Here is a 25,696-nt window from a genome sequence, read left to right on the forward strand (position 1 = left end):
AACAAGGGGCTGCCTCTGATAGAGAGAGGAGGGGCTGCAAGAAAGTGAGACTGCATGTGTGTATGTGTGTGTGTGTGAGGAAGAGTTCACCTTTCCTAGTTCTGACTAGCATATGAACCAGAAAGTGAGTAATCATTTCCAACATACACTTTGAACAACACTTTGATAGAATGTTATTTGTAACTGTCATCCCCACCAGTGGACCTGTAGGCATTTACAGTATTTTTAAAATACCTGAGAAAGACTAATCAGATATCTTAATAAATGTCTGACCATCTTGCTGAAAACTAGTTAAGAATAGATGCAAGCTGGGGTTAGTAAGGTATACTAAAAAGGTATGACACACACTGATAATAATTAAGATTATAATGGCATCAACACACTGAAAAAAAAGGAAAGCAGCTTTATTGAGAATACTAAAATAATACACTTACAATCTACTTAATACATTTATGTTTGCGATGCAAACATAATTACATTGCATAAACTCCAAGAGAATTCAACACAGTCATCAAAAAGTGATATGATCATGTTGCAATAATATGTTCAAATCAATTAAGACTCAATTTACCATCAAACAGATGGTGTTCACTCAAAATGATTTTACTGCTGTCGAATTTACTTAATTAAAACGAGCTAATACAACACAATTGTGTTGTATTTTGGCACTTAATTTCATCATGTATAATTAACCTAATTCAGTTGTTGCAACATGTAAATATTGCATCAGTGTATTTCTGAAACTGCATTAAAAAAAAGAGAGGTACATGTTTGTTTCAGCTTATTCTATTTTATTTTATAATTTTTATATGATGCAAACAAGGCGATTTGGCTTCCATGCGTTCTCAATCTGAAAATTTAGCAAATGCGGGTTTCTGGGTAACGTTATGTGTCATTTCAGTGCTGGGGAAAAAAGCATATTTTTAGACTTATGTTGAAATGCTGCCCACAAAGTCAATTTGGCTTTTATTGAAGAAAGGAAGGAAAAAAAATTCCCCGCATATATATTTTTTTTGGTCTGTCTTTTTTGAGTTTTTTTTTATTTTTAAATATTCGTGTGCGCGGGAGTATTTGGACTAGAGCGGCCGCGCACGCGCAATATACGACAGGACCGTTGGTCTGGAGAAGGACATCTGAGGGGATTGACTTTATGAGGTAAGATTATCCTTACAAATTTAATATTATATTCTGAAAATATCTGTCCATCTAACTTTAAATACAATAAATAGTTTTTTAAGATAATCCCACACTTTTTAAATCATGTCGACTGTTTATTTCGTCGAGTGTTGTAACGTTAGCCGCTTGGTCAGGGTTTGTCCTGCATAGAAAACTACGAGGTTTTCCGCCTGACCGACTCCATAAAAGTTCGTCCCACTATATTCAAAGTTATCGAAAGCCATTCTATAGATTAATGTGAGGGACAGAAGAATATTTACATCCTAAAATTAAAGTTCAAGGAAACTTGTCTTCCGTCTGCTGTGGCTGCCAATCATTCTCCGTTCAGCTGCAGCATTCCAGCGTGCCTCATACGGTTAACGTTACGACAGTCAGCACGGTAAAACTCTCTCTGATATGATATAATCCCATTATAATGCTTGATCTGTATATAAAGGGCTGTGGATCTGCATAAAATTACTTCGTCTTGCTGAAGTGTAGCACGGTTTCTAAACGATGTCGTCACTGCTACCGGTGTCTGTTAGGCCTCGTTCAGATTTTCAGTCCATCACACTAGCACTAATACTTTAATTGGCATCATAAGCAGAATAACTGGAATTTAAAACTGTAAAGAAACAAATAATCTGTAAACTGTTGGATAGATATACACTAGGATGTGTATTTTTCATACTTTTCAATGCGCACTGTGACTCCATGGGCACATTGCAAACAGCAATATAACTTAAATTGTTTTTCTTTAATGTATTTCATAAGTATACATGTAGTAATTTGTATTTTATTATTAACATGTGAAGATTTTATAAAATTACTGTCAGATTTATTCAAGAATTGCTGAATTGACCTTTCGCAGGGAGCTTGATTGACAGGTGATCTGACCAATCATACTTCGCCATCCGCCATTTTGTCTGACAAAGCAGTCAGGAGAGTTAGCAGCTAGTAGATTAACATAGGAGGATTTGAACTTGTAAAACGGAGTGTACTGACGCCTTTCCGTGGTTAAAACAACATTCATTATGTTTGTTCATGTTTATTTGAGGCTATAAATTAACTAGAAAGAAGAGATGATCGGTTCACGAGCAGCTTAACTGATGCTCTATACAGCGATCTGTCACGACACATTAAAGAGCCACAAAACGGTATTTATTGTTTAAATTTCTTTAAAAAGTGACCAAATTTGAAAGGTGAGACTTTGTTTAATATGTTTAATATCAAACGTAACTGAAAAGTAACCTGGTCTGTCCTGTCTGTCAGCGTGCCGCGATGTATTTTTCACTGCGTGAGAACATGGTGTGGCGTGAGAACGGCGTAAGTTAGCTTGTCGGACAGTAACTAAGGGGGGCGGGTCTTTGCAAACGGTCAATAATACACTCACCTAGTTTAATATGTTTTTGTCATATCTTATGATTATATAATTTTATTATTGTTTTTATTCATGACTAATTGTTTGTATTTCTCTCTTTTCAGTAACATTTGCTGTACATGTGGACTTGCAAGGCCTGTTCAGTAGTTGTAACAAGTAGGTTGAAACTATTGCAGCATTATAGGCTGAAACATAGACATTTTGGACGTAATAGTTGTTTTCCATGTGTATATTTAAACTGCCCATGCTCGTTTAGAACGTGGAATGCTCTTAAGATTCATTTGAATAGATTCCATGTGACTCAAACTAGGCAGAGACAGTCTAAAAATAGCATATTTAATTGCCATATATGTAATTGTGGAGACCTGTACTCCGAGAAAGATTATTGGGCTCATATTAATGCACATTTGAAAAAAAATGAATTGATAACGTGCATGTTTTTACATTGTAACTTTAAAACAAACATCTGTGGTACGTTTAAATCTCATAAAAACAGAAAACATAATTCTTTTTCACTTAAAGATTTTAAACCTGGGATAGTAACTACTACCACAGTAGTTTCACAGGAATCAGATGTTGAAGAGGATGATGAGGTAGAGGCATGTCATGATATAGATTCTGCTTCTGATGTCTGTTCCACAAAGGACCTACCAAATATAATCAAACACAATTTTGCAGCAGCGTTGTTAAAGCTTGAACATTTGTCCCATGTACCAAGTTCACAAATTGATGAATTTTTACAAGAGCTTTACAATCTAAATAGCACTTTATCAATTCCTCTTAATACGGATGTTCTTTGTGATGCTTTTCAGAAGCATAATCTTCAAGTTGAGAAATCTGTCCTGAGTGAAATAGCTACTACACTGTGCACAGTTAACCCTATTCACAAAGCTATACAAAAAGGTGGCTCCCTTAGTTCTGCTTATCAGCGTAGGCAGTATTATAAGGCTAACTTTAATGTAGTTGATCCAGTTGAGTATATCCTAGATGCTAAAAACAAAAAGACTTTTCAGTACATTCCTATTCTTGATTCCCTACAAGTTCTGTTAAATAGGAAAGATATTTTAGACAACATATCACAGGATCTGAAAACACAAGAAACTGAGGCGGAAGGTCTATATCGGTCTTTTAGAGATGGTCTTCATTTTAAGCAAAATAGCTTCTTGTCAGGACAGGACTTAAGACTGTTTGTGGGTTTATATATTGATGATTTTGAGCTCTGCAACCCCCTGGGGACATCCCGCAAAAAACACAAGCTTTGTGCAGTCTATTGGGTGCTGAGTAACCTACCTCCTGGGTCCAATTCATCATTGTCCTCCATATACTTGGCCCTACTATGTAAAACTGATGATGTCAAAACATATGGCTATAACACAGTGTTAGAACCACTCCTAAAAGACCTCAAATCCTTGGAAGAAAATGGAATTTTTATACCACAGCTAGGTAAATCACTGAAGGGTACAGTTATCCTTGTTGCTGCAGACAATTTAGGAGCTCATGCTTTAGCAGGCTTTAATGAAAGTTTTTCAGGGCATTATATTTGTCGATTTTGTACTGCAAGCAAACTAGACATTCAGTCAAAAGAGGTAAGAACAGGTGCTTTCAGCCTCAGAACAAAAGATCTCCACATTGCTCACGTGAGGTCAGCTGAAGATAATAGTACTAGTTGTTTTGGAGTGAAAAAAGCTTGCCCTCTAACTAAAGCTCTTTCACATTTTGATGTTCTAACTGGATACCCTCCAGACATTGCCCATGATATTTTTGAGGGTATTGTACCTGTTGAGCTTGCAAAGTGTCTCACATTGATAATATCAAAGAAGTACATTACTTTAAATGAAATCAACAAATTAATTTTAGATTTCCCATACAAGTGGACTGATAAGACTAATAAGCCACATGTTTTGCCTCAACATCTCTCAAGCAGAAAAACAATAGGAGGTAATGCTCATGAGAACTGGAGCTTGTTACGTTTGCTTCCATTTATAATTGGTCCTCAGATTCCTGAACATGAGCCTGCATGGCAGATTCTCTTGGAATTGAAAGATATTGTAGAACTCGTTGTTGCCCCAGTTCACAATGACGAGTCCATTGCATACCTAGAATGTAAAATATCGGAGCACAGACAAAGATATAAAGAGTTATTTTCTGAAGAGAGATTGCTGCCCAAACACCACTACTTGGAGCATTACCCGCAAATAATCAGGCTGTTTGGTCCTCTTGTGGGATATTGGACAATCAGGTTTGAAGCAAAGCACAGCTTCTTTAAACGAGTCATTAGACATACCAGTTGTTTTAAAAATGTCCCACTCTCCCTGGCTACAAAACATCAGCTAATGATTGGGTACCAGCTGACATTGCCAAGTCTTGATAAGTCAGAGCTAGATGTGTCAAGCGCATCTGCAGTCCCAGTGCATATTTTGAAGGACGAAATAGCTCAGGTTGTAAGGCACAGATATCCTCATCTTTCTGAAATCCATATCACAAAAAACGTTTGGAGCAAGGGTATCAACTACAGGACAGGAATGATTGTAGTTCATGGATCTGAAGGCGGATTACCTGAATTTGGTCAAATTGAACAAATTTGTGTTTTGCATCAGAAGTTGTTCTTCATTTTAAAAGAGCTGTGTGGGTGGTATCGAGAACATTACAGAGCTTACGAGCTAAGTCAGTCCCCTACGCAAGCACTTAGTCTTGTAGAAGTCAGTGAATTAACTGATGAATACCCCTTGGCTGACTATTTGGTTGGACGTGTGCAGATGGTAACACTGAAGAGATTTGTCTGTGGTAAAGGTAAGAAATCGAAACCTAAAAATATATTTAAAAACTAAATAAATCTATATATATATTTATATATTGTGAGACAATGGATGATAAATAGGGATATGAATTTCTGCCAAAAATGCCATTCGAAAATCAAGGAGCAAAAGAATATCGTTCGGGGAAAAAAGCACATTCTCACAGTGACAGAAAGTGAGGCAATTTCATCAATTTGTCATCAAACTGTTAATTGAACATGTTCTTGTCGTTTTTTTTTTTTTAGATAGTTTCTAATTCATATTAATTGGAAGAAGAAAAAACTAAGCACGACAGTCCATTTCTGCATTGCCAAACCAGATGCTCGTTAGACTAAAAAATAAGATAAATGCGGTAGGAATCAGGATACATTTTGAGTTTATGCAAACCTGCCTTGTTACCGGCAATAGCCTACTTTTTAAACAAATTAGTTTCAGTTAACCCCCTGGGGTCGGCGCGATAGGCTCGTTTTTTTCCGTATGAGTGCAAAAAAAAAAATAGCCTAACGGCCGGTTCACACCGACTGCAACTACATCACTACAGCAGCAAACGCGACTCCTGCTCGCGCTCTGAATGCACTCATTGATTAACATGCACGCTGAAAAAAATACGTGCTGCTCACGTGCCAAACGCAGATGTAACCTGTACTAACTAAAACTAATTGCTTGTATAGAACAAGCAGTGCTGATACTGGTGAAATAGTCAGATTCAAGGATCGGAACTGTTAGACAAACAAAAGCCCAACAAGCTTATTGTCAGGTTTATGTTCTGTCATGTGGACCCTTGTTTTATGATTCTGTTTCCTTTAGTTCCTATATATAAAAAATGTTGAAAAGAATATTGTGGCCAAACTTGTTTCACCATCAACATGATTTTTTTTGGTTTGCCCACAATTATTTTATGTGTTCACCATTTGTTTGTTTTTCTCTTTATACAGACAAAGACATTGGACAATGACGACATCTGTACTAAGAGTAATTTTAGGCAAGGACAGCTGCCAGAGAGTTGTTTTTCCAACTGGCTTGCCTGAGACATTGACTGAACTGGAGGATGTGGTAAGGAGTCAGTGTAAACTTCAAAGTGCCTTTCGCCTGCAGTTCATGGACACACTTTTTGAGGACCAGTTTATGAACTTAACTTCAGTTAATGAAATAAAAAACAAAGACACAATCAAGATAATACACTTGACTGACTCCCTCACACCTCTGTCTGGCACAATGAACACTTCAAATTCTGCTCCAGGACATGCTGAACTTCCCTCATCCTGTTCTTCCGATACTTCTGCTCCAGGACATTCTGAACTTCCCTCATCCTGTTCTTCCACTACTATCATCCTCTCCTCTCCAGAGTCCACCACACGATCATCTTGGCCTGATACATTTAGCATTCCACATTTCTCCTATGATGCAGAATATAAACTTGAACAGGCCAATGGTGTCTTTAGAGAAAAAGGAACACTACTTATCCCTGATATTAAACTCAAGTCTGACATACTCGAGGGGTTGATCCAAAAAATTGTTCAATACAAACTCTATGTCACAGACAGGGAGTTTGAACAAGTCGCAGATGCACTCACGAAGAGGCATCCATGTTTAGCAGAGAGGGGCTCAGACACTGGCTATGGAGGCTGGAAAGTGAGTCTAAAATACAAACTTTCAAACTATCGCACACATCTCAGAAAAATTGGTTGTCCTGAAGTTACTGTAAATGAGTTAAAAAACAAGCCAGATGGAAAACAAAGTCCTGCCTACAATGTCAAGAAACCCAGGAGAGGTGAAGTGGACTACTGCCCGTCCTACCCCATTGGAGAGAATGACCAAACGCTAGAGACTGCCAGAGTAGAGCTCCTTTCTGATGTTAAAACAAGAAACAACAGAGAGACTATTAAGACTAAAATGCAGCGAACATTTGCACTAAGAAGACGTGAAGTTCTTCGTTGTGCTCCTATGATCAGCGACTTCCTAACAAGATGGCCAGCTCTCTTTGATGTGACTGAGGTTTGTGACGGGGGTTTACTAGGGCTGGGTATCGATTCAGATTTTACAATTCGATTTGATTTCGATTCGCAAGCTATCAGTTCGATTCGATTTTGATTCACACAGGACATTCACGTCATATAATTGCATAGGCTTGACATCGCGATTGCGATATGATTAAAGTACCCATGAAATCAAAATTGACCCTATTTACTTTGTTAGCGCATATTACTAGTCTTGTGGTGAACAATTAATCCGTGCAAGAAAATATTTAAAAAAAAAATTTTTTACCATGGTAATCTTTAATCAAAATCTGAAAATGCCCCTCCCCTCTGCATTGGAGGACCTTCTCTGATGACGTAGGTTTGAGGAATTGGTTTGGGCAACGCTTAACCACTCCCCTCAAACCGTTAACAGAGGCTTTAGTCTGCTATGAGCAGACATGGAGAGGAGGAGCGCTTAGAGTAAAACCCTGCCCTCTGTTCAATATTCCTTTTCACTGGGAAATACGTCATAACACTGGAGAAAAGTCGTTTGCAACTTCCGGTTCACGGGGACTTTAAATGTGCAGCACTAGTTGAGGTTATTGTATGATTAAGATAAAACAAACAAAATCTCACAGCATTAGCTATAAAATGGAGTTTGCAAGCCTATGAACAGTGGAGGAAAACTAATACTGGCTTTTGGGTAATAGATAAATAAATGTGGAAAAAATTTTATTTGTGGCGTTTGAGAATCGATTTTGAATCGACCACATTTAAAAAAAATGATTAATCGAAAAATCTATTTTTTTGCCCAGCCCTAGTGTTTACTACTTGGTGAATATTTATTGTAATGAGGCATAGCTTATTGTTGAAAGTGCTTTCATGTTAATTTTCTACTTTCAGGTGAATACAGAGTTTAAAAGAATCACGACCATTCCTCTACAGTCAAAATTTCTATCTCAGCTTGACCTTCACTATGCAAATTTCCTGAAGGTTTTTGAAAGGCGTCCAGGACAGCAAGGCAGAATGCTGAAAGAAATGATGTCAGCTGTAATCCAAGTAAGAACAACAGATAGTTAAAGGTGTTTTTTTCGTGTGCTGGGTTCGCAATGTTTTTGTCTACTATAGTCACTGTGTCTGATTATGATTTTGACTATGAATTCTTGTCATGTAGTAGACATGAAACATGTCAAGTCTACACGTTGCAGTGACGGTTGTTGTGCACTGACACTATTTGAGATGAAACAATTGATTCTTGAATCCTGACACTCATTGTAGTTTACAGATCAATGCAACACCCTATGTCAAACAGATCAGGCTGATATCAAATGTTAGAGATGAGGCAGAAATATTTCATTAAAATTTTCTATAAAATTCTTAGTGAATGAGACCCATTTAGCTTTATTTGTTAGTGTTGAGTAGTGTCTATAGCTGACCTTTTTCCATTTCTGCTCTGACTTCTTTTTAAGGATGACATTGATGCATCACGAGAACTTGCCATCAGAGGACTCTGCATCTATCTTAATGAGGACCCTAAAGATCTTATGCAGGAGTATGTGGTAAGTGGTTATAGCTGCATAGACTGAACTTGTTTGTTCTAGTTTTAACGTCGCAGTCGTCCTCAACCCCCCCACCCCGTACGCAAAAAATAATTTCTAGGTTGGCAGGTATGCTATGAACAGTGGAGGAAAACTAATTCTGGCTTTTGGGTAATTGATAAATATGGAAAAAAATCGATTTGTGGCGTTTGAGAATCGATTTTGAATCGACCACATATTAAAAAACGATTAGCCCTACTAGACAAGTAATTGGCAATGTCACTTTGTAAAGAAAGACTACACGCCCACCCGTATACGCATTCAAACGTGCATGCCTATAGATTAAACATGTAATATGTGTATGCCGTACAGCCAAAACAATCTATGTTGCATTCATTTCCTGTTATCACTGTAAAACTGTTTTGAAACCATCTGTATAGGCTATGTGCACAAGAGTAGTGACGAACTTCCGCAATTGTCAAAAGTCGGCATATCAGTTTCTGGTTTACAACTGTCTTCATCCGCATCAACTATAAACAAACAAGATGAGTGCTGCTGTTGTACAAGAAAAAGTTTCTAAGAACTGTAGGTGGATCTAATGCCCGTTTCACACATACTCCGTTTGCAGTGTGTGTGCGGTGCAGGAGCAGCACGCAAGTGCTTTCACACATGCTGCGTTTGCAGTGAATAACTGATACGCGGCTGTAGTAGCCTACACAAACACATACTTACTATTTATTTTATTTAAAATCCAGAAGTTATGCTGCAACTTTTATTTATAAAAAAAAAGTTTTGTCAGCATTGCGATTCTCTTTGTACACATTAGGGGTTGCACGACTACTGATTTCTGCTAGGCGATTTCTTATCAAAACAATACTCGAGTTACTCGACTACTCGTGGTTCATGCTACTGTAAATAAAAAGACATGAAATAGCTAGATCTTATCAATAAACATTTATTAATTCATAGCCTAATGCAACAATTACATAAGTAAACTCTCAAAACATTATAATTATGACATTTCATTTTTAAATTTTCATGTAACAGTCTAAAGCCAAATAAATAGCCGTTCTTGTCTTTCATTTCAGACGTCTGCTTCTAGGGGCCGTTCACAAATCGCGTCTTTTTCGCGCTCAAGGTCGTTATTTCAAATGTAGGCGCGCGGTGAGTGCGCTCATAATGGAAGCAACGTGGTGCGCTTTTTTTTCCAGGCGGGTTTTTCCTTCTCATCTCAAGAAATATATTTAGTAGTAAAGCTAATGCAAGGGCTAGAAATCAATTAATCTTTTGCTGATACTTATTCGTCGTCATCATGGAGAGCGCAGTTCATGGTTGCATAGCAATGACAGACGCCATGGGAGCGGAGCGCAAGCGCTTGTAGGAGACAGCGGCACGGCCACGTTTTTAGACGCAATATGTGAACGGCCTCTTGAAGAGTGGGCCAATTACAATATTTTTGTCATCCTTGATGAAATACTTCCACAAATTTGACGTGTGGTGTCTGTTGGTGACGTTCACCATTTTTAATTAATTTATGGTTAATGGACGCTCGAGTAGTCGATTGTTTCCTACAGTTCAAAATGGCGAAATTCGACAAAAGTATATTCGTTTGCCTTATTATTTTTGTCATTCGTTTCACATTTATGACCTAAAAAAGCTGTCATATATGAAATGTTTAGTTAGCTAACGTTACTTACATCTTATCTCGCAATTGACCGTAACCTGAATCGTCAGTTGATCGCTCTGCTCAAATTCACGCTCAGCACAGCAGCTTCTTTGAACATAAAGCCCGCCTACTTTGATTTGATTGGTCATATCAAAATATTCTGACATTGATGAGCAATGACAGACCAATGAGACTCAGATGAACACACACACACAAACAAACACACACCCTCTGTTTCTGAAGTGCTCTCTGCGTGCTCAGCGCCGCTGCGGATTGAAGACCGCGCTGAATCTGATTACAAGACTGAAGCGCGAACATTATTTCATATAGAGCTGGTAAGTCCCGCCCCTTCCGTAAAACACCGCTGGACCTCAAAGTTGAAAAACCGTCAATGCAAGTGAATGGGAGAAAATAATTATTTTCTGATCCCGTTTGAATTGTGCCATGAATTGAACATATGTTGTCTGTGAATTTTTTATATAACATTTCATGTTACGAGTTTGACAGTATGTGGTATGATTCTTCGGCTAGCAGTTGTGGAAAAGACATAACGAGAAAGACTACATGTCGCATATGTGACGTCACCCCATAAAGTTGACTTACCCGTGGTTTTCACCAACCTCAACGATTTTGTTCTCTCCCTGAAAGAAGGCGATGAAGTGCATCAAAGACACAGCCATGTTTAGCAGGATCCGTGAGCTAGTGTCCGTGTGCTAGTGGTGTTGACGTTTCAAACGCGTTGAAAGCAGCGAGAGTTGTAGTCCACAAAGTGCTCTCACACAAAGTCTAACCGTATCAAACTTCTACCCGCTAAATTATAGCATTCTTTACACGGAAAGTTATATAAAAAATTCACAGACAACATATGTTCAATTCATGGCACAATTCAAACGGGATCAGAAAATAATTATTTTCTCCCATTCACTTGCATTGACAATTTTTCAACCTAGAGGTCCAGCGGGGTTAGCGGAAGGGGCGGGACTTACCAGCTCTATAGCCCTTCGGGCAGGCCGTCTATGCATTTTGGTAGCCCGACTGGAAAAAACACAATAGCTATCGATCCTCGTCGGACTACTTTCTTGTCAACAAGTGGATTCAGAGCCATCGCATTACCAATGTTGTGATATTACTGATCATGTGAAGATTTTGCAGCGGCGCTGAAAATCCAGCGGCGGCGCTGCGCCGCTGCTTAATACATTGTAGGGGAAACACTGCCGCATACACGTTTAAACCAAGCGGCAAACTCCCCGTCTCTTTCTTGAAACCAACACGGAAGTGAGTTAAAGATGAACTGAACTGAAATAATCAACGTTGATAACGTTTGTTTATGACAATTAAAAGTAAATTATAAAAAAAATTGAATTAAAAATATCAATATAGCTCTTTTTTTTTTTTAAGCAACACAAAAATTGCGTTTGTTAGTATAAGAACGCTGGCAATTCCGATGACGTCACCGGCATGGTAGAACCTGCGAAGGTATATAGGCAGCTATAGCTGCAGGTCCTATACACAGACGAAAATAAGTAATTTTAATGGCATGGGTATCTGACTACCACCACACGCCCGGCCCAACACATTAACTGTAATTATGAACCCAAGCCCGATTTAAACCTGACCATTTTTTAATACGTGGGCCGTTATAACCAGGGGCGGCGCCAGATAATTTTTTTAACGCAGGTGCTGAGGGGGTGCTAGATATACAAATAGTATTAATAAATGAGCAAACATAGGACACTTACTATTTAATAATCAATTATTTTAATTATCACAATTAAAGTATTCATTTTATTCAATTGAACAAGCAACATTCAGCATAGATATATTCTTATAGATGTATTATTTTTAATAATGATAATTAATAATTAGCCTAATTATTTCAACATATCTCGTTATTTCGTAATATGTAGCGTACATACTATCTGTGCTTGCAACAATTTACTTGAACTTCATAGGCAATATATCTATGGTTTAACGGTTTAACCCATTTGAGAGGCGGCCAAAATCAGAATTTAAAATGGACTGAATAAGTTCTCTACGAACTTGAACGACTTGAGCGATGCCGTGCTGACGGACCATGAAAGAGTGACTGACATGTATGCACATATATCACTGTCATAATCACTGTCATACACAAACACTCTCGAAGTAATACACAGTCTCACTTGTAGCCTTGTATTTTAACTATTATAATATTTCGAAGGGCAAAAACAGGAACTTTTAATTGGCTTTACCCACTTTAGGCTTCAAAAATGCTCTTCAGAAACCTACGGGTGACGTCACGGACACTACGTCCATATTTTTTTACAGTCTATGGTTTAAACACAATTTAAACAACGTAGGGCTATTATTCCATGCATTACTTACATTAAGTTTCTCAAGCAAGTGGTCAAATATTTAACTTAAAATTGACAAAAACAGCCTTTTCTTTTGCATTTAAATTTTAATAAAATAAATCTTGCATGTCACAAAGAATGTTTTTCCACCTCCACGAATAAGACGAGTGTTGTTCATTATGTCGCCTTGTTAAAGCAAATTGTAGTTTTACTTGCTTTACCCAGGTCTTCTAAAAGTAAAAAGATGACTGAAAAATAGTAGTATATAATTAAATGCATTTTTGGTAAGATAACTACATTTTATTTAATTAAACGCATTTATGGTGAAATTACCACATTTTCAGGTCAATCTTTGTTCATTTTGACCACGAAACTTGCACTGTCACTTTAATTCAGCATTTCCAGCACAGCAAAAATAGACTCGGTGCGGAAACGATCACTGCACTGCTGTATACTGTATTTGCCTGTATGCACCTTGAGTGGATCAACGGACTGCAACCGCGTGCAGTGTGATCTAACCTGATAACATGGGTACGTAAGGAGCACTACTGTGTGCCACTTTGCTCTGCTTCAAGTCGCTAACAGCCATTTGAGCTTCAATTTCGCTGCACAAAATAGACATTTTGGGTGACGCGCAAGTAAACCGGAAACAGATATGCCGACTTCTGGCGACAGCGAAAGTTCATCACTACCCTTGTGCACAGAGGCTATTAGATTAGTGTTTATGTACTGCAAATTATTAAAAATGCACTTGCCCAGTAAAAACTCTAAAAGCCTTATGGCTTTATCCCTTATGGTTCGTGTTAGTGTTTTAATTATATACCCATCTAATCTTTTAATACTTTCTTCAGGACATGGATGAGGATCTGTTTCACAGTGCCATTGAGAAGACCACCATGGGGATCTTCGTGATAAAGCACATTGCTGAGAATGAACCCCGAGATGTGGGAATTGTCCTTGAGGGTGTCATTGTGCTTCAGGACCTTGAGAATGTGGCTTTTGCAACTACAATGTTGTTTGGTCTAATTTATTCTCTTAACCTGAAGTACCCCACAACGTTGCGCTACACTTTTGAGATTTTGCAAAAAATCATCATGGAGTTGGATGGGGGTGAGCTCTCTATCAAGGCCCAAAACTTCAAATCCAAACTTCACCTGTGAGATGTACTGCTTTTTCACAGGATGCATGAACTAACAGTTCTGAGTACTGCCTTTCTTAGGCACTTACAGTTTTGAGGTTTCTACACATTCAGCACAAGTTCTACACATTCAAGTTGTGCAGAGGAGTCAGAGGACAGTTTTTTTTTTTTTTTCTGGAAATCAAATTATTTGTGCTTCAATGTTCTATTTGTTTATAAAGACAGTTTCATGAATGCAGGTATGAGATATAACTCATGTTCATGATCTTGTTAAAACATTTCTTATGAAGAGTTCACTTCGATCTAAAATGGGCATGCATGCATATTGTGTAGAAAAGGAAGGGTTTTTTTCTTCTTTTTTTACACACTAGTTTAAGTCATTTTGATATTTAATCACCAAAGAGATTCTAAAAAGATGTCATTTCATAGTCATTTCAAGATGTCAAAATTTTGTTCAGTTCTGGACTGACCGTTTTGATGTTTACATTACACAAGGTCTGCACATTAAATGTGTTGAAGAGAGTCTGAGAGAACAAAGTTCTCTTTGAATTGTGCAAAATTTAGTTTTCACAGAAATTTGAGATGTTATATTCTTATATATCTATGATATGAATCTGATGGTCTTTGTAAATGAGATTATATGTCTAGCTAGAAAATAGAGACTGCATCCATCAGATTCAGTACTTGTACTTTTTACTTGCATAATTTTTAAGTGGAGTCAGGACAGTTTTTTTTTTTATTTCATGAAATCAAATTATTTGTGCTTCAATGTTCTATTTGTTTATAAAGACACAGTTTCATGAATGCAGGTATGAGATATAACTCATGATCTTGTTAAAACATTTCTTATGAAGAGTTCACGTCTTCGATCTAAAATTGGCATGCATGCATATTGCGTAGAAAAGGAAGGTTTTTTTTTCTTCTTTTTTTACACACTAGTTTAAGTCATGTTGATATTTAATCACCAAAGAGATTCTAAAAAGATGTCATTTCATAGTCATTTCAAGACGTCAAATTTTGTTCAGTTCTGGACTGACCGTTTTGATGTTAACATTACACAAGGTCTGCACATTAAATGTGTTGAAGAGAGTCTGAGAGAACAAAGTTCTCTTTGAATTGTGCAAAATTCAGTTTTCACAGAAATATGAGATGTTATATTCTTATCTATGATGTGAATCTGATGGTCTTCGTAAATTAGATAAGTCTAGAAAATAGAGAATGTTACTGCATACATCAGATTCAGTACTTTTTGTACGTTTTAACATGCATAATTTTGTATTGAAATGAATGAATGTTCAATAAATGGTTTAAATTAATGCTTTTTTATTGTTTTGTACAAAAACACATTTAAGTAACCACATAAACCATTAAAAATGTAATAAAAAAATTATGTAAAGATAACTTGATTAGATTGTGTAGAATTAACATGATCCAGGCATCAATCTAAATTAAAAGAATAATGTTCTGCTAAAATGATTGAATTATGTTAGGTTAACTTAAACAGAGCATGTACACATTACTTAATTAAAATACAAGTGATTAACACAAAACTATTGTACAGAAACTATTTGAATGTGTAGGATACTGGGAACACAAACAAATTATGTGGAACCAGTGTCCATAATTCAATTGAGTAAATCCAATGGAATTTTTTTTTCAGTGCACCTGTAGAGATACCAAGATCAAAATATTAATTTTTGCAGAGATACTATAGGACAACCCTCCAAAAATGGGGAAAGAAGCCCAAAAACAAAATGACCAGCTGAGGGAACATTAGATGTGGCTATGTGCAGAGACACTGAAACATTCGTAGAAATAAATAAATAGGCCTTTTCAGAATGTTTGTAAACAATAGGCGCCGAGTAACTACCGGGTGGCAGAACGCGAGCGGCTTCCACTGACTAACTGAAGAGATCCAGCCGGTGACTGCAACAGTTACATAGTTAAAAACATTGTTGTTGATCAAAGTTGAAACGATGATGAAAACGTGTTGTGTTTGGAGTTGCGCTGCCAGATATACAGCAAAAGGTGTAGGGTTTTATCGATTTCCTGTGGGTGAGGAGGTTAAAGCGACTGACCTTGAGACTCACGCAATTGTATGAGGCGCCACGTAGGATTTAAATCAAACTTAACTTATCAATACATACATAACACACGTGCATATACACCTATAAATTACCCGCATATACATGTAGGCTATACTATTGGATGTTCAAAATACATATGAAATACACGTGCACAATATGAAATTCATGTTAGTAATGAATGCATATATGCATTTTATATATACACTTGTGAATATTGCATATAAACTTGACGCAAGCATACACCTATAAATAGGCCTACTCGCATAGCCTACACAACTAAAGCATGCGCGAGTGTTTTATATGCGCATCGAGTTTATATGTATGTGCGAGTGTTTATGGGTGTGTCTGCGTGCTGCGAGTGTATATGTATGTGCGAGACGAGTGTTTATAGGTGTATATGCATGGAAGTTTATAAGTATTTATAGGTGTACGCGTGCGTCAAGTTTATATGTAGCCTATATGCAAGTTATTCACAAGCATTCATTACTAACATAATATGTATTTGTATGGATTTCATATTAGTGTGCACGAGTATTTCATATGTATTTTGAACATCCAATAAATGCGAGTAATAAGCGAAGTTTGATTTAAATCCTACGTGGCGCCTCATACAATTGTCCCTTTTCACACGCTCTCACTAAGTTACACATCCATTTTCTCACGCAACTTACCTAAATGTATATTCCTCATACATAATATCGACCAATCAGTGTTTTTCAACCGCCCAAAGGTCGATATAACAGCTGGAGAACAATTCACATAACATTTACCTCAGGAAAGCCATTTAATGACCATGATATATAGCACGTTATTTTGGCTAGAAAAAAAGAGCTATAGAGAGTATTTTGCGTGCAGGCCTACTATATTACATATTTATTATATTTTTTTTACTTATATCATTAAACACAGTTGTTATTATGATAAAAAAAATGCATTATATTATTTTTTTTAATTTATTTTTATTACATTTTTACTGTCGACGGTGGGTCTCCCTTCCAAGCAATTTACTAGCGTTGTCATAGGAACGCTTCGGCTTTTGCCACCCGGAAGAACGTCTATTACTGTTGTGACGTCATGGTGAATTGTCGTATAAAAAGGTATTCAAAAACAGTTTACTAAGAGATCAAGTAAGATTGGTGAAATTTGCTAATCCAGTCAGAATTAAAAGTAGACTAATTTCACAAATACCAAGAAAACACCAATAAAAATAATTGATAAGAAATTAACCCGAAAGAAAATATAAAAATTGCTTAAAATGTTAGTTGACCGGTCTATGGGGGAATTAAATTAATAAGCAGGCCTAACAGGGATTGATATGGAGGATTGCGAAAACTGGTGGCCATCAAAAACACTGGAGTTTTCACCTTAGTAAGTGGTTTGTGTAGTTCCCAGAGGAAAATCAACTAATTGACAAAAAGGTTTATTGAAATATCTGACATTTAGAGATAAAATATTTATATAGAGAGACATGCTAGATGTGGGTATGACTGATCTTTTATATAAAGACGTAGCCTATGATGTTTGCATCTTGTTGTCCCTGAGACAGTTTTAAATTTGATCCATTGCAGAAATTGAGATCTTTGGATTGTGTTACTTAAAATAACTTGTGCATTGTGTTGAATGAGCAGGATTGGGTGACCAAGCTAAACAGACATTTTTAACAACCATTCTGTATTATACACATTTTACAGTAATGAGACTCATTGATTTAATCCTGAAATGCTTGAGAGAGTAGGGATCGATATAACGAGTGATAAAATACTATATATGTGACTGAAATCTGAAAATAAGGCAACTCAGACAGACTGAAAGACTGCTATTTTCTGCATTCTGCAAAGAAGAAAAATGCTTGCTCTGTTCTGCAAAGAAGAACTTGCTTTATTAAAATTGCATGGGGAAACTGCTGTTATCAACCAGATGAGACTTCTGAAATTAAGGGACAATTGAAAGAGATGGTTGAAGAATTTATAAAGGATGAATTTGATTCATGCGGATCTCTGAGTGTTCAATTTCCAGATGACACCAGACAGCTCTTGGGACGGCTGCCTCAACATAAACAACAGCAACTGGACTGTGCAACATGTGAGAGCAAGAAACATAAGGACACGGCTGCAGAGAAAATAAGAGGCGTTTGGTTGGTGGACCTTCATCCCCCCTGGAAGAGGAAGTTGAAACTTCTGAGGGGCTGGTATGGACAAAGACTGTGCTGATGCAGAAACAACCAAGAAAAACATCCTTCCATCATGCAAAATTGCCTCCGTGGCTTGGCCAAAAGCCAGACTGAGGGGAAGCAGAGAGACAACAGCATCCAGAGTTAAACCACTATGTCCCAACATGACACCAGACCCTTGAATGCCAACAAAGACTGACAGATCAAATGCATCGGATGAGGAGGGAAACACTAAGGGCGTTTTTCCACTGGGTTCGTTTGCTGCGGTCCGAACCCGAGTGCGCTAGTTCCCGGCGCCCCCCGCAGCGTTGGTCTGGTTTCACACTCAATTAGTTGTATCGAACCCAGGTGCGTTTGCAGTGATCTTACGTCATCGCAAACGCACACGGAAAACGCATGGAGAATACAACTCGACTGAGCATAGCTGTAATTTGTCGGTTTTTTTTGGTGCTATTATGCACAACATAGTGAGAGACAACTACGTTTATGTGCATTACATGGTGTAATTCAGCACATATCCAGGGGACGCCGTGTTTCTGCTGCTCGTAGAAGATTTTTTTGAATGAGGAATGTTTTTTGAATGAGATTTGTATGAATTTGAATGAGGCACCTCACCTCTTCAGTGTCCCACAACGTTCCCCTGCCACTCATTTAAAAAATAAAAACATGACTGTGATAGCCTTTAAGATTGGTCTGATTTCTTCAAGCGTTCGCTATGTTTTTTTTTAATATGCGTATCTTCAAGCGTTTACTATGTTTACTATGGTAACGGTTAGCGCGCATAGACTTTTGCATCACAAAAAGAAGGCATTCAAACATGAACGCGATTTAAATTATTTTATTTTGGTTGTCTTGTGTGAGGAAACAATGATATCGACAGTGATACGCATGCGTGGTATACTTCCTGAACAAGCGCGCACCCGAGTCCGTGTTGCTTGCACATTAACGCGAACCACACCACGGTTCGGGAGCAACCGAGCTCAGACCACCTCCTCCAGGTAGTCTCGGGTTCGGTACTCTAGTGCGCACCCGGGTCCGATGACAGCGTTCACATTAGCGATTTTTCATGCGAACCGTTCCCCGGTCCGCACTAAACTGCCAGTGTGAAAGCGCCCTAAGACAGCAGCCCAACCAGTTCAACTGATCGCTGGTCCAAGCAGAAGGACTTCATCCTTTACTAAGTGGGCACAGGTGATGCGTTTTCAATGATCACTACAGAGACCGCTTCAAATTTAATTGATTGGCCATATTAATTGTATTTTGATTATTCACTGGTCCAACAGCAGTTCTCTATATTCTGTGAAGCTGACACTCTCTATTTGCTTTCTTTCTCTATTTGCTTTCTTTCAATAGACATTAGTCCAGCTGTAAGCATTAACAATGCATTAAAAATGGGAGGGGAAGTGTTTGCATGACTCAATAATTAACTACAACTGATGCTGGACTTAGCAGAGTGAGGGACTACTGCATTAACCAACTAGGGGTAAATGCATAATGAGATAATTGATGATGTTGTCCATTGAACAGAGAGTTTTTGGGCTCTGCTTTCAAGACTTACTATTCAACTATTTACTATTCAACAACAAAAATGTGGATGATAAAGCTATGGTGCTGGTCACTCCATCTTGGGCAATAGTTAATTTTTTAGGTTTAGAAATAAAAATAGTAACTACACAAATTACAAACACGTGATATCACAAGTGCTGTCATTACCAGGGATTGCATGATATTGATATTGTTGGTTATGAATTCGAGATTATGCTGAAATCTCCAGTCATTTAAAAGAGCATCTCGTAAGCAACAGAAGAAAAGATTATGAAGAGAAATTAAATCAACAGATGAATGACAAATCAGATAAGAGAAATTGATAATGTTTCTTTCAAATGACAGTAGGTCTAGACCTACCAGAAAATTGTATCTATTAGATATTGAAAAATTTGGGGTTTATGACAGCGGTGTTTAACACAATCAAATGGCAGCTGATATCGGCCAACTGTGTTATTCAAAACATTTAGACACTGTCATGGGTAATGCCACAATGCATGCATTCAGTAGCTTTTGTCATCAGAGTTGTGTTACCAGTTTAGAATTGGTTGTATTCGCACCTTGAAATTTAGGATAGATAATTGTATATAAAATTAAGTCTATATCATAAGTCAAGAAGGCATAAGCTAAACCCTCAACTTCAGACTATTGGACAAATGAGGTATTAAAGGACAAATATGTCACGTGGAGGGAGAGAGGACCCAAAAGCAGAAGGCAGTTTGCAAAGTTTAATGGGTGAGAAACAGTTCTGATAAACAACACAGGTGGCCATCAGGCATTCGAATCAAACAGAAAGTCTCTTTGCATTAAATCCAAAGTCATTCAGCATCAAACTCAACAGATGAATCTCTCAGTCAAAATAGGAACAGAAAGTCTCTTTGATGAACAAAAACAGAAAAACTCGGACTGGGCCGGTTCTCGGGAAAACGTTTCGGTTACTCACGTAACCTCTGTTCTCTCTAGGAGAGGGAACGAGTATTGCGTAGTTGCTTACGCTACGGGAAAGCCTTTCTTTCTCGAGATACTGAAGCCAAAAATTATCCTTAATTTTTATAATCTTGTCAACGCAGTGCGGCAGCCTGCAGACCTAGGGCAAGCTTACTAGCGTGCCCATTGGCTGCCCTGCGGCAACTGCAGCAGCCTACCGCTGAGCCCTTGGCGTGACGTCACGACCAATGAGCGCGCTTGGCGCACTTAATGCGTCACAGCCCGCGAAAAGGGGTGTGGCTTAGCGTATATAAACAGTGCTCGGAGGCTGCTTCTCTGGTTTCTGTCGCATGAAGCGAAATGAGCTCGTGGTGCGAGCACGGCGGGCTACGCAATACTCGTTCCCTCTTCTAGAGAGAACAGAGGTTACGTGAGTAACCGAAACGTTCTCTTACGAAAGGTTCTCTCGTATTGCGTAGTTGCTTACGCTACGGGAACGCCCTTGTCAACGCCGTGCGCGCCCAGCATCCACTGAATGAGTCCCAGGGAGAGCCCGGGGAACGTGATAGCAGAGAGCCGGGCGGCCCAAAGAGGGCTAGCGCCGTACATAAGCACACACTAGGGGGTTAGGAGCGGCACGGCCGGTCCGAACTGACAATTCCCTGCATAGTGCAGCTCAACCAGTAGAGCTAAATCACACAACGTAGCCCGCGCACAGATAGTGGGCTGGCATACGTGAGACTTAGACTGATAACACTTTCGCCTGCAAGGCGGGTACATCCAGGTTGTAAACCCTAACAAATGTGGAGGGGGAGGCCCAGCCTGCCGCTGCACAAATGTCATGAATGGGAATCCCGCTGGACCACGCCCACGACGAGGCCATGCCTCTGGTGGAGTGAGCTTGAATGCCCAATGGGCACTGCAGGTCTTTAGACGCATAAGCAGCAGCAATAGCGTCCACTATCCATCTGGACAGGCTGTGTTTCGAGGCGGCGAGACCCTTGGTGCGCCCGCCAAACGAAACAAAGAGCTGTTCCACCACTCGTTTGACTGAAGACAGTGCTATCAGAAAAACGGTTTTGAGCGTGAGGTATTTCATATCCACAGTTTCCAAGGGTTCGAAGGGATGTGCTTTCAGGGCCTCCAAGACCAGTGAAAGATCCCACATAGGAACCGAGGGGGGTCGCGGGGGGTTCATCCTCCTGGCTCCTCTAAGGAAGCGGATGACGAACTCGTTCCTTCCTAATGCGCGGCCCAGCTCTGAACAGAGAGCGCTGAAATGGCCGTGACATAGACTTTGAGCGTGGAGGGGGACCTGCCCGCGTCCAGTAACTCTTGAAGGAAACAGTACTCGCGATACCCCACATGTCTGTGGATCGAGCCCCTTAGCAGTGCACCATCTGTTAAACACTGACCATTTCGACATGTAGAGCCGCCTCGTAGAGGGGGCTCTAGATTGTATGATCGTGTTCATGACCCCGTCTGGCAGATCAGCGTGTAATCGTTGAGGCTCCACGCATGCAGAGACAGCGCTCTGGATGGGGATGCCATATCGAGCCGCGGGCTTGAGAGAAAAGGTCTCTCTTCACCGGTATCGGCCAGGGGGCTGAGTCTGCCAGCTGTATTAGATCCGGGAACCAAGCTTGGTTCTCCCAGTATGGGGCTAAGAGGAGCACTGTGTGGCGCGCTTCCCTGATTCTCTTGATGACCTGAGGCAGCAGAGAGACCGGGGGAAAAGCATACAGCGGGCCGCTGGGCCGGGTCTGGGCCAGCGCGTCCTCGTTCTTCGAGAAGAACTCTGGGCAATGAGCGTTGTCTTTTGACGCAAAAAGGTCGACTTTCGCTTTGCCGAAACGGCGCCACAGTGACTGGACTGTTTGGGGGTGTTGAGACCACTCCCCAGGGGGAACGCTGTCCCTGGACAGTCTGTCGGGGCCCTCGTTCAGGTGGCCAGGCACATGCGCGGCTCTCTCAGCGAGCGCAGAGAGTGCTGAGCCCACACGAGGAGGCGTTCCGCCAGGGTGCAGAGCGTCTGATCTGACACCGCCCTGGCGATTCACATAGGCCACTACCGATGTATTGTCCGTGCGGACTAGAACATGGTGACCGTGGAGGAATGGGAGGAAGTGTTTGAGAGCTTTCTCGACCGCGAGCATCTCTAGACAGTTTATGTGTAGGAGATTCTCCTGGTCTGACCAGCGGCCATAGACCGGTCTGCCTTCGAAGAGCGCTCCCCAATCTAGGTTGGAAGCGTCTGTCGAGACAACTTTCCGGTGTGAAATCACTCCCATAGTCACTCCTGTGTGATACCATTCGGCTGCCAGCCAGGGCTGCAGGGCTGAAAAGCAGCTCTGATTCACTCTGACTCGCAAGCCGCCGGCCGCCCAGGCTCGGTGGGGCACGCGCGCTTTCAGCCAGCGTTGAAGCGGGCGCATGCGCAGTAAGCCCAGCTGGAGCGCTGCTGCAGCTGAGGCAATATGCCCCAGGATACGCTGGAATGTCCTCAGCGGAACCCGGCTGCCTATTTGGAGGGATGCGGCGAGGAGGCGGATGCGGCGCGCGCGCTGCTCCGACAGTCTGGCCGTCATAGCCACCGAGTCCAGTTCTATTCCAAGAAGGAAATTGACTGACGGGGCGATAGCGAGCTCTTGGTCCAGTGACCGAGAGACCCAGATCCTCCAGATGGCTGAGAAGCGCTGTTCCGTGAGACACAAGTTCCGTCTCTGACAGCGCTAGAATAAGCCAATCGTCCAGATAATTCAGTATTCGCATTCCCTGTTTTCTCAGGGGAGCGAGAGCCGTGTCCATGCATTTCGTAATGTACGGGGTGCCAAAGACAGGCCGAAGGGCAGGATTGTGTACTGATATACTCGACCGTTGAAGGCGAATCTCAAGAATGGCCTGTGACGGGGAGTTATCTGGATCTGAAAATATGCGTCTTTTAGATCGAGAGAGATAAACCAGTCTCCTGGGCAAATCTGCGCGAGGATTTTTCTGGTTGTGATCATTTTGAACGGCCGTCTCACGAGGGCTTTGTTCAGATGTCTCAGATCTAAAATAGGTCTTAACGCTCCGTCCTTCTTGGGTACGAGGAAGTAGCGGCTGTAAAGGCTCGACTCGCTTAGAGAAGGATGAACCTGTTCCATAGCCCTTTTGCGCAGTAGCTTCGCTATTTCGGCTTGAAGCAGGTGTGCAGCTTCTGAACTCACTTTCGTCTCCGTCTGTGCTAGAAAGCGCGGAGGGCGACGAGCGAATTGAAGCGAATAGCCGTGTTTTATAGTACTCAGCACCCATTCTGACGCGCCCTGAATAGCTTCCCATGCTTCCGCATGCATAGCTAGGGGTCGAATGGTCTCTGGGTTCAGATCGCCGCGCTGCGCGGGATTGGGGAACCTGTATCAGAGAGGGTGGAGCGGCGTGCGCGCCGCTGGTGCTCGAACACGGGGGCTGGTAAACCGTATTGGCCGGCTGTACAGCGTTCGGTAGCTCGGTCCCAGAGGATGGAGCGCGATTTGCTGACAAACACCCCTGGCGCGAAAGCGGCGTGGGGATTGTAATGTCTAAAAGTGAGTGCGCGTGCACCTGAGCGGGCGCAGAGTTTACACTTATGACACGGCCAGAGTTTGGGAGCTTAGAGGGTGTGCGACCCGAGGTAACTGAATGGCAGAGTGAGCAGCGGGTAGGTGTGAGCACAAAGTTGTGGGCACATTTACTACACTTAGTACTCGAGCGGCTTGTGTCCGCTTTATGAGAGAGCGCTCTATGCGCGTTACCATGGGGACCATGTTTGTGTGAAGCAGTGAGCACATGGGAGTGGGCACATTTTCTACACTTATAACACCCTCGGCTTGAGCCGCTGTTGCCCGGGGTAACCGAGTGGCAGAGCGAGTTACAGGTAGATGTGAGCACAGAGTTGTGGGCACATTTACTACACTTATTACTCGAGCGGCGTGTGACCGCTTTATGAGAGAGCGCTCTGAACGCGTTACCATGGGGACCGTGTTTGTGTGTAGCAGTGAGCACATGGGAGTGGGCACATTTTCTACACTTGTAACACCATCGGCGTTATAGAGCAAATGCTTTGATGGCTCATATGTTTAGACGCTCATAAATACTCAAGCACCATCCTGTGAGATGCAGGTTCGCTTTCTGTATGTAAGAAAGCTGGCCGCGAGCTCGGAGAAGACAGCAGAAAAAATATTTTCTGCCGCCAGAGCCGGATTTGAACACGGTTCTCCAGTAAAATTCTGCCACTGAGCCACAGGGGCACACATGAGCTTCCAGTTGGTGCGAGCATATGACCGAGCGTCGTGTTTCGGCGTTTGTTTGCAGGCGCGCGTGTATTAAAACAGGCCCGTTTACTGCAGCATTAGTATTTCCAGCCGCCTAACTTAGAGGGGACTGAGAAATATGTATCCCGTGAGATGCGGGTTTGCTTTCTGTATGTAAGAAAGCTGGCCGCGAGCTCGGAGAAGCAAGCAGAAAAAAGTTTTTTCTGCTGCCAGAGCCGGATTCGAACACGGGTCTCTGGTGCGGAAGCCTAATGTTCTGCCACTGAGCCACAGGGGCACACATGAGCTTCCGGTCAGTGCGAGCATATGACCGAGCGTCGTGTTTCGTTACGGCGTTTGTTTGCAGGCGCGCGTGTATTAAAACAGGCCCGTTTACTGCAGTATTAGTATTTCCAGCCGCCTGAACTTAGAGGGGACTGAGAAATATGTATCCCGTGAGATGCGGGTTTGCTTTCTGTATGTAAGAAAGCTGGCCGCGAGCTCGAGAGAAGCAAGCAGAAAAAAGTTTTTCTGCTGCCAGAGCCGGATTCGAACACGGGTCTCTGGTGCGGAAGTCTAATGTTCTGCCACTGAGCCACAGGGGCACACATGAGCTTCCAGTCAGTGCGAGCATATGACCGCGCGCTTGTTTGCAGGCGCGCGTGTATTACAACAGGCTCGTTTACTGCAATAATAGTATTTCCAGCCGCCTGAACTTAGAGGGGACTGAGA

General features: G+C 40.9%; 1 protein-coding gene across 3 annotated transcripts; it reads left to right on the forward strand.

The window, feature by feature from the left end:
* The first annotated feature begins 1,063 nt into the window (after positions 1–1,063).
* Positions 1,064–15,340, forward strand: LOC308686420 (uncharacterized protein). 3 transcript variants are annotated; one of them, XM_081394849.1, is made up of 6 exons: positions 1,064–1,155; positions 2,641–2,692; positions 6,267–7,326; positions 8,193–8,348; positions 8,759–8,848; positions 13,678–15,340. In XM_081394849.1, exons 3-6 carry the CDS (start codon positions 6,283–6,285, stop codon positions 13,984–13,986), a joined length of 1,599 nt encoding a protein of 532 aa, XP_081250975.1. In that variant the 5' UTR covers positions 1,064–1,155; positions 2,641–2,692; positions 6,267–6,282; the 3' UTR covers positions 13,987–15,340. The 3 variants fall into 3 exon arrangements, with proteins under 3 accessions (XP_081250975.1, XP_081250976.1, XP_081250977.1); XM_081394850.1 differs by having other exon boundaries at positions 1,074–1,155; positions 8,283–8,348; positions 13,678–15,291; XM_081394851.1 differs by having other exon boundaries at positions 1,074–1,155; positions 6,267–6,384; positions 13,678–15,278.
* Positions 15,341–25,696: the final 10,356 nt, after the last annotated feature.

The sequence above is a fragment of the Scardinius erythrophthalmus genome (assembly GCF_964197995.2).
Source record: "Scardinius erythrophthalmus genome assembly, contig: HAP1_SCAFFOLD_263, whole genome shotgun sequence".
In the NCBI taxonomy this organism is placed as follows: domain Eukaryota; kingdom Metazoa; phylum Chordata; class Actinopteri; order Cypriniformes; family Leuciscidae; genus Scardinius; species Scardinius erythrophthalmus.